The sequence below is a fragment of the Nasonia vitripennis genome, chromosome 4 (assembly GCF_009193385.2).
Source record: "Nasonia vitripennis strain AsymCx chromosome 4, Nvit_psr_1.1, whole genome shotgun sequence".
In the NCBI taxonomy this organism is placed as follows: Eukaryota; Metazoa; Arthropoda; class Insecta; order Hymenoptera; family Pteromalidae; genus Nasonia; species Nasonia vitripennis.
In genome coordinates, this window is record NC_045760.1 from 31,791,404 (window position 1) to 31,805,433 (window position 14,030).

The 14,030-nt window shown below is 47.1% G+C and overlaps 1 protein-coding gene across 4 annotated transcripts in view; it reads right to left on the reverse strand.

The window, feature by feature from the left end:
* LOC100119433 (nucleolysin TIAR) overlaps nt 1-14,030 on the reverse strand; it is a 404,341-nt gene that overhangs the window by 305,040 nt on the left and 85,271 nt on the right. Inside the window, exon 1 of one of the 4 annotated variants that reach the window (XM_031930729.1) lies at nt 7,951-8,040. The exons of the other annotated variants lie outside the window; for them this stretch is intronic. Within the exon in view, the coding sequence (XP_031786589.1) occupies nt 7,951-8,025 (75 nt within the window). The 5' untranslated portion in view covers nt 8,026-8,040. Of the gene's footprint in view, nt 1-7,950; nt 8,041-14,030 lie in introns of those variants that run through there. 4 annotated transcript variants of the gene reach the window in all.

The window sequence follows — 14,030 nt, forward strand, 5'->3', positions numbered from 1 at the left end:
TGCATTTTTTTTTCAGCCGCAGATTTTATCCAGGACGATTTCGATACGATCGTATTTTGAATAAGCACTACAGAGAGACTCGCGTGTCCCGCAATATCGGCGCTGAATCGCGAGCGCGCGAAAGAAGAAACACGCCCGCGGGCGCTGAATCGATCGTCGAATGCGCTCGCGCGCGTGTAGTTGCAGGCCTCAAAACGCGAATATTTGATCGGAGATAGTATAAGCTCGAGCAAGAGAGAGAGAGAGGTATGTGTACGAGTGAAAAATAAAATTATCGCGTATTCCTTTTTGCGCGTGAAAGCGACGGCTCGAGTGCCGGGGTTCGTTCGACTCATTCGAAGTTTTTTTTATTTCTAGTAAGAGGGTTTTTCACTGCTGGAATGTTGGTTGAAGAAATGAATCTTGAAATTCAAACGAAGCGAGAGACCACTTCAGACACGCTCAAATTTGGAAGCTTCTAACGCGATTTAGTCACAATCGTACACCTGTTAACTTTCCATTAAGTCATGATAATTTAGCCGGTCGCTTTGTACAAATCCCATGAAAATGAAAGATACACAAGAATCGCGGGCCCATACCACATCAGAGAGCAGCTAGCAGCGGAGCCGGTCTTTCTTTTTCTTTTCTCATCTCCTGGCTCTTGTGCACGATAAACACAGGCAGACGGAGGTGCCGTTTAAAAATGCACCCTCGTCGTCGCGAGGTTAAAAAGTTGCGCGACCTTAAGCGGCCGCCTAGGCCTCCAGTACTATGTGTACGAGAATTTCTCGAGGGTTACAGACGCGATGCGTAAGTTATTCACCCTCACAGACGGGCCCGAGCCAGAAGAAGCGTTATACTCTCCCCGGTCTTTTATTCCTTTTTGTCTGGAGCCGCCGCTGCTGCTTTTTTTTAATCAAAAATCGAGTCGGAGGATTTTAATGAATATTTTCTTATCGGATATACACACGTGGTATCATGATTTCCGAGCAAACATTGCCTGATTTCGCTAGGCGTAACGATACAGAGAAAACATTTCCCCGATGTTTTTCATACCAGCTGCGAAAAAAGACGAGACGACGTTATTCCGCTTGTGAATTCAAAGAAAGCGGATAGCCTAACGTATACGTACGAGAGCGATTTATAAAAATTACTCCGGCGGGTGGTCCTGTCTGGCCCGGCTCATGAGAGAGACGAAGTGGAAGGTCTCTCTCGGGGCGACGTGAGCGTAAACGAGCGAGTCATCGTCGACGGATTTTTTTGAGAGTAGTAGCTCGTCTGAAGAGAAAAATAGCCGCGTTAGCTCGTCCGTCTTTCGCTTATGTATATATAAGTCTGAGGGCTCGAGGCTCTGGAATTCCGGAGGCAGTTTGTATCTCTTGCGTCAGAGTCGTTTTGAGGATGAGAATTAATTTGCTTTGAGGACGTTTGAGTCTTGTTGCCGAGCTTTATTAAAATCTGATTTTAATTTCATCGTTTTTATAAAAAGGACTATTTGTTTTTCATACGCGTTCTTTAATAAGTAAGAAACTTTCCCAGTTATTAAAGAGCTGAAACTGTAGTTTTTATTTTTCTGGGACAAATGCAACAGTTTTATTTTTTCACCCATGTATAATCGTATCCTATAACAATTCAAGCTCGATCACGTGCTCGAAAAATAATCTCCATCGTCGGTGACTCGGGGTATAGATAGAGTCCGCGCCTCCTCGAGTAATGGAGAGCTACTTCTTCGATTCTATATGAAGAGCCGGAGACGAAGAAACAGTCGCGCGGATGTCGTCGGAGAAAGCGAAGGAGAGAGAGTAGTCCCTCGCGGACCACTTCGTCGACTTTGTGAAATAAAAGCTCACTTTACGGGAGGACTTTTATTGCGGCCTCGACATATCTTTTATACCGTTTAACCCGACTATCGCGGCATTCGACGCCGCGCCTTTCAATCGACTCTACGGCTTACTGCTCTCGAGTTTATGCAAAGTTTAGAAGATTAGAAACATTTTTATCGCAATTGTGTACCGAGCTGAATTGTAAACAAACCCTATGGACTGATTTGAATATCAACTGAGCTCTCACACTCTCACACGGTAAAATCTATCAGGTCTCTCGGGATCTCGCGCGAATCAAAGCCGGGAGTAGTCAAGAGAGATAAAGCATCCATCAAAACGTAGCTAAAGCGGCAATCTCGACTGCCATCAACTCTATTTCTCTCCCGAGCCTCTGAAAATCCTTTTATCGTCGAAATTAAAAGCTCGTTCCGACAAGGCGAAAGGGCTGGAGGAGAAGAAGCGAGGAGAGATCGGAAAGACGGAAGAGGATCGCGCCCTGCTGGCCGTCCCGAGGATGATCGACGAATCGTCGGGGCACTCGAGGATTAATTTTTCCTGCTTAACGACCGATTAATTTGCCCGGGCGACGCCCAAGGAAAAACGAGAGAGTCCCTATATAACCCCCCGAAGCCCGTCTCGTTCCTCTTCCTACTGGCGCGTGGGAGAGAGAGTCTCGTCACGGAGGCTGATTGAAAAACAGAAAAAAAGGTCTGGATAAATACTGCGAGATTTTACATCGACTATTGACTGGTGAAGACGTTTGCTGAAGAGTCTCAGGTACGTCTGACCCGTCTGACCAATGCTGCATATTTCTACTTGCAATAGCGGAATCGAACGCAGTCGTTGAACTATTTACAATTTTAATTCCATGTTGACCAACCAGCTGCACAAAAAGTAATTAAAGTCCGCTATCCCGCGCTGCATGATGCAGGGGGGCGGATAACGAAAGCAGAACGAACTGTGTTCGTTTCGGAGATTGCGTTAATTTGCCGCGCGCGCGGTGGATGCAAAACTGGCTGATTTCACCGCGTGACGTTGTAATCAATACGGGAAAAAGGGGCGTCAAGCCGAAAAGCTCGGCTGTGAATTTTACAAAAAGCTTTTAACTTTTCAAACGCTCGGCGCATCGCTTATGTGACACTTTTGCGATGATCGCGTTTGATATACGATATCCCGAAATATTCTACAAGTTGGAATACACGAAAAACATCCACTTTCACTCTACATACTCTCGCAATTTCGCGAACATACGCGACGTCTCATATCCCCACCGTGAGAGAGGCAGCGCCGCGACAAGGCTCTCAAGCTTTGAAATATTTTCAATTCACCCCGCGCGCTACTCGCCTCGGCTATTTAATAACGCGCGGCTCCTTAGCCCTTTTTTTAATAACACTCGAGAGCTTCCGCTTCCCTCTACGACGTCGTACGAGAAGCTCAGGTGTCAAAGGGATACTCGAGAAGAGGCGAAGAGAGGAGCGCCCGCGGTAATGGGACGATGCTTTTTTACGCGGACATTCGAGAGTGAGAGCGAGAGCTGGAGACAACATGCACGCGTTCGTTTTATCTTGTTTTTCATCGTCTTGAAACAAAACTACGAGAATTTCCGTGCGCGGCATTTTTGCATCCAAATGAATTAAGTTTTCCAAGTCCCAGCGTATCCCCCCGTACGAACGAGCAATTATTTATCAGTGTCTCTCTCGCGGAAACTTTAAACAACTTTAGTTTACATATTCATTTAAAGTTTGACGTCGCCGCGCGCTGCGAGCCATCGTCGCGTTACTTTTGTCGTAAACGTGAATTTAATATCCCCAGGACAGAGAAAGAGACGAGAGAAAAAAAGAAGAGGCAGAGCGGCCTCGACAATCAGCTAATTACATCAATTAAAGAAAGGACGCCTAATATTCCGGCGAAACTTTTTTAATGACTTCATCATCCGCGCGCACAAGCGCAATCAAACTTTCCTCGTGATAAAACGATAAAACACGCAAATCCTTTTGACGAAGCGCGACAGCTCGGCCCCGGAATTCCGTGTTTGTAGTGGATTGAAGAAGATTAAACGGGTTTAAGGCTTCATTGTGCCCGGGACGAACCTTTGTACGCCACGGCTCACCAGCCGGCGGGGGAACGATGATGTCGAGGCTGAAACATTTCGTCGTGTGCGCATTATGTGCGCCACAGTTATGTAGCGGCGACGGAAACTTTCTCTTTTTTTCCCACAGCTCGTAACTCCTCTTTTTTAATATTAACTCGTTATCCGTCGTTCTCCTGCCATTTCATCTGCTGGAATTTCATCAATTTTGCGAGACAGTTTTTCTAGCGAAGCTTTAATGAGCTTAGTACGCCGACGGAGAGAAGAATGCGATTATTCGTGCGGTTATATTTCCACCGAAGGTTTATCTTGATAATCTCGTCCATAACTGTCGCTTATCTTTTGTGTGAAACGCCGAGAAAGGAAAAATTTCCAAGATGTAGCCCACTATGCATGAGAAACTCTTTCTAAAGGCGATACGGCTGATAGGAGATAGAAGCCGCTCTGACAATAACACGTCATTAATAATGTCGCGGGGCGGTATCGGGGAAGCCAAGTTTGACTTGCGGTCGCCATCAAGTTCACAGCGTTGACACAGTCGCGCGCGTGACCTTACGGGACGTCGTTGCAGCACAATAATCGCTATTTATCATCCTCCGACGCTACGGTTCCGGACTAAGTGACACGAGACTGAAACTATGTCTTCAAGCTTTGGTTTGCTTCAAACACGTCAAACCATCCACTTTTATTTCGAATTTCATAGCACTATTTCTCCAAGTGGGAAAACGAAAGCATAAAAAGCCCTCCACCACCCTCAGGACACAATAATTCAAGCCCCCGCAAAATTATCGCGGCTCCTCTCGCTCTCCCAAGAGCTCGCCGTATTTCTTCGCTCTCGCGAAACAACGAGCTCACGCGCTCCAGCACCGACACACACACAACGAGTCGGTCAGCGGCTCTCTCGCGGAGAGAGAGTCGAGATTAACGCCCGGCGGCCAAGGAGTAGTAGTACTGTATAGTCCCTCTCTCGCTCCTGCGAAAAGCGGGCGAAATTTACGGTAACTCCGCGCTCGCGCGTTAAACGATAAAACCAACAGCAGCGGCGGCTGCTCCAGACACCCGAGCGAGCAGTCTGATCTCCGCAGAGGCGGGCAAGTATATAGTAACGAGGCTTTCCATATTCATGCCGCTACGACACACTCGCTCGCAAATTTAATCCAGCCGAGCGAGTCCCTCTCTCTCTCTCTCTCTCTCTCTCTCCCTCTCCCTCTCTCTCTCTCTCTCTCTCTCTCTCTCTCTCGCGTGGCTATTTGGAATTTCTCGATCCTTTCGCAGTGGTAGGTTCGGGAGAGAGAGAGAGAGAGCGCTAGTAACCAGTTTTAGTGCGAGGCTGTGCGCGCGCGTGTGCAGGTGCTGTACACAGCGGGCATCTGTCAGACGCAGTGTTCTATAGGCTCGAACGAGAGGTCGGGAGAACGTCCGGGGAGTTCTATGCATGATAAATTGGGGTTGGCTTCGAAGTATTGTGCTGTGGTTTCGCCGATTTGAAAGATTACTGTATTGTTATTTTTTTATAAAAATTCGAAAGAGGGTGGATAAAAATATCAATTTGGTTGAGAACCGCTGTCTGTGTGCGATACAATATTGGAGACAACGAGGCGGATGTGTACTAGGGCTTGGTCGACCGGTGAGTATCAACACTTCAAAGTCCCCGACCTCGTCCTCTCTTTCTTCGCCACCTACGTGACGAATTGCCTTCTACCGATGCCTCTTCATTGTCGATGTAGCCCAGAAATAAGACACTACGCTTTTTTCTGCACAATGACGTTGTTAGAAGATAATGAAGTATCGAGGGCGTAATGATGCATCGTGACTAGGAAAACGAAATTTTTCAAACAATGAAATTGCGACGTGAAATTGAAAATTACGCACAAGATTGAAAATAACTCACCAACAGGCGAGTCGTTAAAAATTCGTCATCATCACCTGACCAAAGGCGCTAATTGCTCATCAAAGTGTCCTAACCTATCTCATCTCGGCACGGTCTGGCCTAACCCACTTAGAAGACGCCAAAAGCTGTCCCGGTAGACCGACCGCATCATATACACAGACATACACACAAAATCCCATCTCGCCTCTCTCACCCTCTTTGACCCGAGAGAGCTTCGAACAAACCCCGCGAAACTTTTCAATTACCGGCCAAACTTTCATATATTTCGAATTCGATAAATTCCCGGTGCTGCTGCTGCAGCCTTTCGCTCTATATCCCACTCTGCGTATACCTTAAAATTCTCTACTGTTACGACGCGGAACGTGTCTGCTGCGCGCTGAGGGTGTCGGGGACGACGCCTATCGATAAATTGGCAAAGTTATGGAATATTGAATGCTGCCAGCTACTAAAACTCCCTGGGGGCAGCAGCCCCGGCCGAGACCCACCAAGATGGTGCCCCGGAGTTAGGTGCGCTAGTTGTGCTCCGATCTGAAAATCATTTTTTGGAAACTTCCTCGCTAGTCAACCTGAAATTTGAATTCTGGTAAATCTAGAAAATTAGTTAGCGCGAAACGCACATTGCACTTAAAATTCCAAGCATAAACAACGATTTCAGCCTAATCTTCAAAAATACATCGCGCAATGCATTTTAATTTTCCAACCCCGAGGATTAAGGGAGAGAAGAGCTTTGCACGAAGAGACACATTCTAATAAAGCCAAGCGAGAGCCCAGCATATTCCAGCCCTTAGCCTCTCCCTGGCAACCCCAAACAGTTGGCACATGATTTTTTACAATTAATTCGCGCGTAATTGGCTCATTTAAGCCTCGGTAAAGAGAGTGGCTGCAGTAGGTACTGGCACGGCTCCCAGACCCGCAGCTGCTGGCTAGGAACAATCATCGCTTCAAAGCGCTAATTAACGCGCGGCATTTTCCAAGTGGCGCAGCGCAGCTCTCGCGCACTATGCGGGCGCAAATAGAACGCGGAGATTTACGTCGCACCGCTGCGGCGCGGGAATTCGGGGATTTTAAATGGGACGCATCGATTTGTCGCGCCACGCGCTCGAGAGCCCGCTGGGAGGCTGAATGAAAAAAAAAAGAGAGAAGAGAGAAGCAATCCCCCGGCAATTATTTGGCAATCCTGTTAATTTCGGATGATGAGCGAGCGGGAATCGAATAATCACGCGCGAATGTGTAATTGGATTCGATTATTTGTAAGCAGCGACTATTACATTCGATTACAGGCTACTTGCGCTTTTGTGTTACGTTCGTCGAATTTTTCCGTACCTCGACAAAATCGAAAGTCGCATACATTCGACCATAACCTTCGGCTACTGTGTACCCTTGACGTATCGAATTTCGCTCTTGTGCAAATTCACCGTCCTGCGCAGAGCAGCGGCAAATAAAAGTCCAGGGAGCTAAAAGTAAGCAACGATGCCTCTCTCAAAGCCGAAAGTGGCAAACGACACAATCCATCGGCATGCGAGCAGCGGCGGCGGCCTTTGTGTCGACGCTTCGTTAGCATATCGCGGCAACGAACTCGACCTGGCCTTTGTTCTCTCCTGCCTCCTGTTGTTGCTATCTCTCTGCGCGCGGGCGTGTGTATATAGTTGTTTTTCGTTTTTGCAGCAGCCCCAGAGTCAAGAGACGCGACGAAAATAAAGGACCGGCCAAAGTGCCTCCGTTTATCTTGCTCCGTACGGAGGAGCTTGCCGAAAGGATACACACCGGGCAACGCCGGGCTTTTCCAGAAAAAAGTATAGCTTTTGATCGCTGGAAAGTTTTTATTCCTTGCAGTTCCGAAAACACATTAAGTATAACGTTCCTCCCGTCAAAATTAACAAAGCGCAAAAAAGCAATCGAAGAAAGTAGCATAACGTAATTAGAGAGTCAAGAAAAATTTACGCAAGCCATTAAACGCTCCCGGAGAGAAGTTTTAATCGGATGACACAAAGTGCGATAACTCTGAATAAAGAAGAAGCAGCGGAACACAGGGCATCGCACTGCTGCGAGACTATACGGATGACGAAAAGAAAAGGTCTGCCCAAAGTCTCGGAATCACTCAGGGCGAAAGGAACACAGGCGTAGGCGACGCCCTGGGAATTTAATGACATTTCAAATCTCCCGCTTACCGGTCGTCTCGGTCCACCGCCACACTGGTAGCTACTAGTCTCTCCCTCCTGGTAATGCGATTCGGTCCCCGTCATAATCCCGCGAGCTTTACGAGAAAAAGCCGACGAGCGGAAGAAAAAGCAAAAGCCGACTGCAGCCGCCTCTGGCTCGCGAGATGAAAACCAACGATCTGAGCAGAGGAGAGGAGGGAACTCGAGGGCTGCGGCTGGAAAATTGCAGAGTAGAATTAGCCGCGGTTAGGTGTTTTTCGTTAATCAGAACTGAAGTTTCCGTGTTTTATCTCAGACGCAGTAGGAAATGTTGGGTTCGATGGATGACGCAATGCGTGTTTAAAAGTCGAAACGTCGAGAGAGCGTATCTTTACGGCTGCTCTTTGACGAAATAAAAGAGGAGGAAAGGGCGAAATCGACGCGAGAGAGTGTGTAAAGCGAGAAGGGCAAGAGCTGTTTTCGCGGCGGGAGGCGATAAAAATGTTAATTTAAAAATAAGGCGCTAGTTTGGATTAATAGGGCAATAAAAACTCCCATTGCTCTTCCACTCATCAGCTTTCATTCTCTCGTTTTCTCATTTCACCCTCCGATTTTTCACTCACTCCACTTCTCGTCATAGCCTCTCTTCTCGAGACTCGCGTACCCGCGAACTTTTTTCCTCGTCGTCAGAGGACGTGGAATTGAATAAATTAGGTGCGTCGCTAGAATTACAGGGGGAAGTTGCCAAATGTTTGCAAATCGTGAAAATTACCCTCTTCCGAGAATATTAATCCTGAAAGCTAATTTACTTTAACAAGCGAGAAGCAAAATAGCATCGTATATAGTGCACAGACAATGGCCAAACGAAAATCATAAGCGGAAATTCGAAAAATTCCGCCAGCGAGAGGGAACCGCAAACAAAGCCTTCCTTCCTCTCAAGAGCCTGCGGAAGAAGAAAAGCACACACGGAGAGAGAGAGAGAGAGAGAGAGAGAGAGAGAGAGCACATCGCGAGAACGACAGGGGGCTGCGCGCATGCATTGCACCGAATGCCTGCACGGAGGATAACATTTTTATACCCCGGGAAAGGAGGAGACGACTGCTTCGCATTCAGAATGCGATCGAGGCGGGGGCGGCTATCGGTTTATTCCGAAACAAGCGGCGCGCCTTTTCCGTCTATCTGCTCGCGCTCTTGTGAAATTGATCGGCTAACGAAAAGCTCGTATGCGTGTGTGTATGTGGTGCTGGAGTACGAGAAGCGCATAAATGTACTGTTATTTTGGGGCTCGATCGATGGGGTCTTATTTTTGAGAGGTCGCCCCGGAGATGCGTTTCGGCTGCTGCTTTATACTGTACGTAAAGTGAAATTGGCTTGGTTGTGAATTCATTTTTTCGCTCCGTATCGATACCGTTGGCTGCGTATTTTAACGCAGAGTAAATATTTTCCTGTTTTCCTTCGTACGCGAGGCTTCCAGAGTGTGAAGAGGGAAAGCACTTCCGAAAAGATTTATTGTTAAATATTCAGAGGACCGGAGGCAAGGACGCTTTTTCCAACTCAAAAGCTCTCGTACACGGGCTGATAAAAGCGAGTCAACTAGGCGACGGTAAAGGACCGGCAGCAGCGGCAGCGTTTTGTCGTCTCTCGTATAAGGGAAAGGCAGAGCAGCGAACTCGACTACTTTGACATTCGATCCCTTGGTTTTCCTCTGTTTTCTGCGCCTAACGAAAAGAGAAACGCGAGTGTGTTTGTAAGTATATTCCAAAGTGTTTGTCCCGTCTGACCGATATCGGCTAATACTACTAACCAGTGACTTTGTCGTCTGCACAACACCGCCACTTTTACGTTTACCAATTTGGAAAGAAGGTATAAACAAAATCCTCATACGTGATCGGCACACGAGAATAGGCCAATAGACGGCAGCGGGGCACAGCTGCCCACTGATTAAATTCTCAAGGAAGCGTATAGCTGATTCTCCTCTTATTCGATAAAAGAAAGCATTTCATAGACCCAGGATCCGAGCTCTCGGGCTACGAAACTACGGAAACTCCAGCCTCTCTCTCTCTCTCTCTCTCTCTCTCTCTCTCTCTCTCTCTCTCTCTGTCTCTCTTTCTCTGCTGAAAACTTCCTCCAAGAGAGAGAACACAAGAGAACGAACTAGAGCTCGTGGAATTCCATATATATCGCGTATCACGGGACATCGGGTTTCAATCGACGCTCAGGACTCTCTGGAATGCCGGTGCGCACCGATACCGGCCACCGCTATGCTCTGCCTTTGACGGAAAAATTCGCTTTTATTGCCGGCCGATCTCGCTAGTGGCAAACATCCTCGTCATTAATAGCGTTAATTGCTTTCGCGCTATGCAGTTTTGCGTGGCGGGAGAAATTGCTCTACTGCACTGATTGCGAGTATCGCACCGGCTTTTTTTCAATAATACCCAATGTTGAGCCTCGTGTTAAAGGGGAGAAAAGAATGCGTCGAAGACTTTCCTGAATTTTACGAGGGAAAAAAGTAGCTATTGAGCTGGGAAGAGAGAGACTAAAGGGGAATTTGTCGAGCATGCCAATCATAATTTTTTCATCGACACGCCGAATGAAAAACAGGAGGAAGAGGAAACTGCGGAGAGTGAATAAAACTGAGCCCGACAATGTGCGAGAGAGGGAAAGTTTGAGAGAGAGAGAGAGAGAGAGAGAGAGAGAGAGAGAGAGAGAGAGCGAAAGATACACCCGAGGAAGGAAACTTTTTATGTTTACCTGAACTTTTTCCATAAAACGCAGTAAGTTGGCGTGATGTTGAGATCTTGTTCATTTTTCTATACTACATGGTAATTTCTTCTGACTTATTGTTTGAAGTACGGTCTCCTCGCCGAGAATGGACGCGCGCAGTTTTTCAAATTTGCGGCTACTTATTTTTCACTCAGCAGAAGAAAAAAATGAACGAATTATTCCAAACATCGCTGCAATGTGGTCTCGATTAGCCGGCAAATTTTCGACGACGATTCCAGTACGGCAACGACATCGAAACACGGCACAACGCAGCTCGGGAAAAAAGAAAGCCAAGTAGCCGAACAATCAGGTTACATAGACACGACCTACGAGAGAACACATCGATCGAGCGATAGCCGAGTCTAAAATACACAGTTGCTGCCGCCTGTCGTGTTTTGCGACTATAAAATAAAACTCGTCTCGTATACCGGGTGTCTCGAAAACATTGTGCATCGAAATGTCGCTGCACGTCGAGCCTCGTATAAATTACGGGATATGTGTGTCCATGAAAAATAACTCAATAACAAGGAATGAGATATTAACATTAAAAAGTCCAAAAATAAGTTAATGTTAATTAATTTTTCAAGTAACCGATGCAGACATTCTACGAATTAACTAAAACGAGTATACATCAATGTTACAGGTGCTATCTGAACGCCGTAACGATCAAAACTTCTCTCCTATAGCCCATCGCTGTCTCTCGAGCGACAACAATCTCGGAACACCCTATGTAGTTCAGGGTAGCTTCACGAACAATGAAACCATCCTCCCTCGCTCGCGTAGCTATTCAGCGAGCGCTGCCAATTAAAAGCGTAGCTGACCCAAATGTAGATGCGAGAGAATGGCTCTGCGGGAGAAAGTAGGCGCGCCGCGATTGAATAATTCAAGGCCTCCGACAAGGAAAAAAGAAGGAAGACAGAAGACGGCTTGATTGAATATTGCCCGCTTTATTCTCTTCCTCCGCGCGCTGACTTTTTTTCTCGCGGCTAATGGAATAGTAGGCCGCGCGCGCGCGAGGTTATTTGTAATTCCGCGCGCGAAGAGATTCGCTACGGTGGAAATTACGATTGACTCTCCTTGATTTCGAAATGATTTCGACTTGGCCTTTGCTTCGTTGCCGTCGAAAAATAAAGAATCGTCCAATCAAGTCCAATTCCAGTGCGGCTGGTTAATCGCTAGAAATTGCCGGAATTATCGAAGCGAGAGAGCATCTGTGAAAAAATCCGTCGTCATCCTCACCCTAAATTTCTCCATAACGAACTCGCGAGTTGTATAACACCGCGCTCACGTCCCATTCATTCGGTCGGAAATTGCGGAAAGATATTTGCACTCCATGACCACTCGCGGAACGATGGTACAGAGAGCGGAAGATAAAAAGTTCAAGGGGGCAACTGCGGCAGACCATATGAAAGCCAGGAATTAATATTCGAGCAAGCCTTGTAATTGCATATTGTCCGGTCGAATTAGAGTTTTAATTTTGCTAGATTACGCCATCGTTCCGTTCGTTTGTCGTCGCTCTTGTCCAATTCACCCTTTTTTCCCATGGCGACCTCACCCTTACATGTCGTTTTCCCTCGACGCGTTACTCCTCGTTGGCTACACTCGCTCTCTTTGAATGCGCGGATTCCGGGTGAAGATCGAATCGGTCGATGGGTGGGGACAACGGCTTTTTCGACGATAAAGAAGTCCATGTCGCCGGGCGAGAGAATGCAGACATGGAATTCGAGGGGGAGGACGTCTACGTGGTGTGGGAGGGCTTCTTCATTATTCATTATTCATTTGAGAAGGGAGAATCACGACTTCTGCGATCAGGCGGATATCGCTGGTACGTGAAACAAATAGACTTGCTGGAGGAACTGTTTACTCTGTTGATTACGGATGCTATTTAAAATTTAAATTAGCGGATTACGAATTCATGTGGTCTAATATCGTATAACGTGTCTTATAACAAGCGAAAACGTTCGTTCTGCATCGTACGTTGCTTGATCGATATCAGAAAATTGCTCTAAATGCGAGTTAATAATCAATAGCCATGTCATACACCGGAAATTTACAGTCAACAAAAGGTCACACGTGGCCTGTAAAAACAGGAGTACACTTTGCACACGGGACGGGCTGGGGAAAAAACCAAAACAAAGCGCACGAGAGAGAGAGAGAGAGATCGCAGAGCGAAACGTGGAAAGAAACGAGCCCCCGGAACGAGTAGCAGAACGACACGAAATAGCCAAGCGAGAGAGAGAGAGGAAAGAAAAATATTCCGGAAGCAGCTCCACCGGGTCGAAGCCCTCCCGTCTGCACGGGATCGGTCGCCTGAAATATGCTGACTTTTAGAGGCAGAGAAGGAGAGGAATAGAGAGAGAGAGAGAGAGAGAGAGAGAGAGAGAGAGAGAGAGAGAGAGAGAGAAAGGGAGAGAGAGAGAGCAAGAGGCGCTGGTTGTGAAGACCAGACCACAAAGGCTGCGGTCGGCTCGATTTTAACGGGCAGACGTGTCCCCGGCAATTACCGAACTTTTAAAGTCCAGAAAGGCTGGTGTACCTTCTCTCGGTCGCTTTTATGCATGCACACGCAGACTCTCTCTCTCTCTCTCTCTCTCTCTCTCTCTCTCTCTCTCTCTCTCTCTCGCTTCGCTTTATTCGTTCGCTGCGCGGGGAAAACGATGCCTCGGCTGGCGCTGGACGTCGCGCGAGCGCTAAACGACTGCGAAAACAAAAGTTGAGAGGGCTGACAGGGTGGTGCTCTGCGTGCGAGGTCTATCGCGATTTTGGGTGGATCGATTTTAATGAGCTGAGTCGGCGTGTTGGCTTTGATCGAGTGGATGACGCGCGGATTAAACCGATGGAATTTTTTCGCTCATTTTTTGACGGACGTATCTCCGGCCCTATCGAATACAGATTACCGCGGTGACACATTACAGTCGAGCCTGCAGTATTGCAGTTTAGATTTTACAGAGCGTGATACACTAGTTTTGCCGAGCGAATTATGGCGGTTTCAATCGAGAGTATCGCAGAGAAAGAATAACACACACATACGTGCCATTTGTGGTCAGCCGCGGTAAATTTGACGTATGGTATTATATCAATTTTACGACTGCTGTCATGATAGATGAATGGCCTTATGCGTATACATGCGCATTTTGGATTCATATGCAATAATGAAAGCATTTGAATGCTAATGTCAACTGGTCAGCATCGACCCACACTTAGTCAAAATGCGGACCAATTTGATTCAGAATTGAATTTGCGGCGCGTTTATGTTTGCAACTGCTTACCAATATTATATGCACCGCGTGTACGTAAACCTTTCTTTCAATTACGTTTACGTTTAACGACGGCGTTTGATGCTCTAC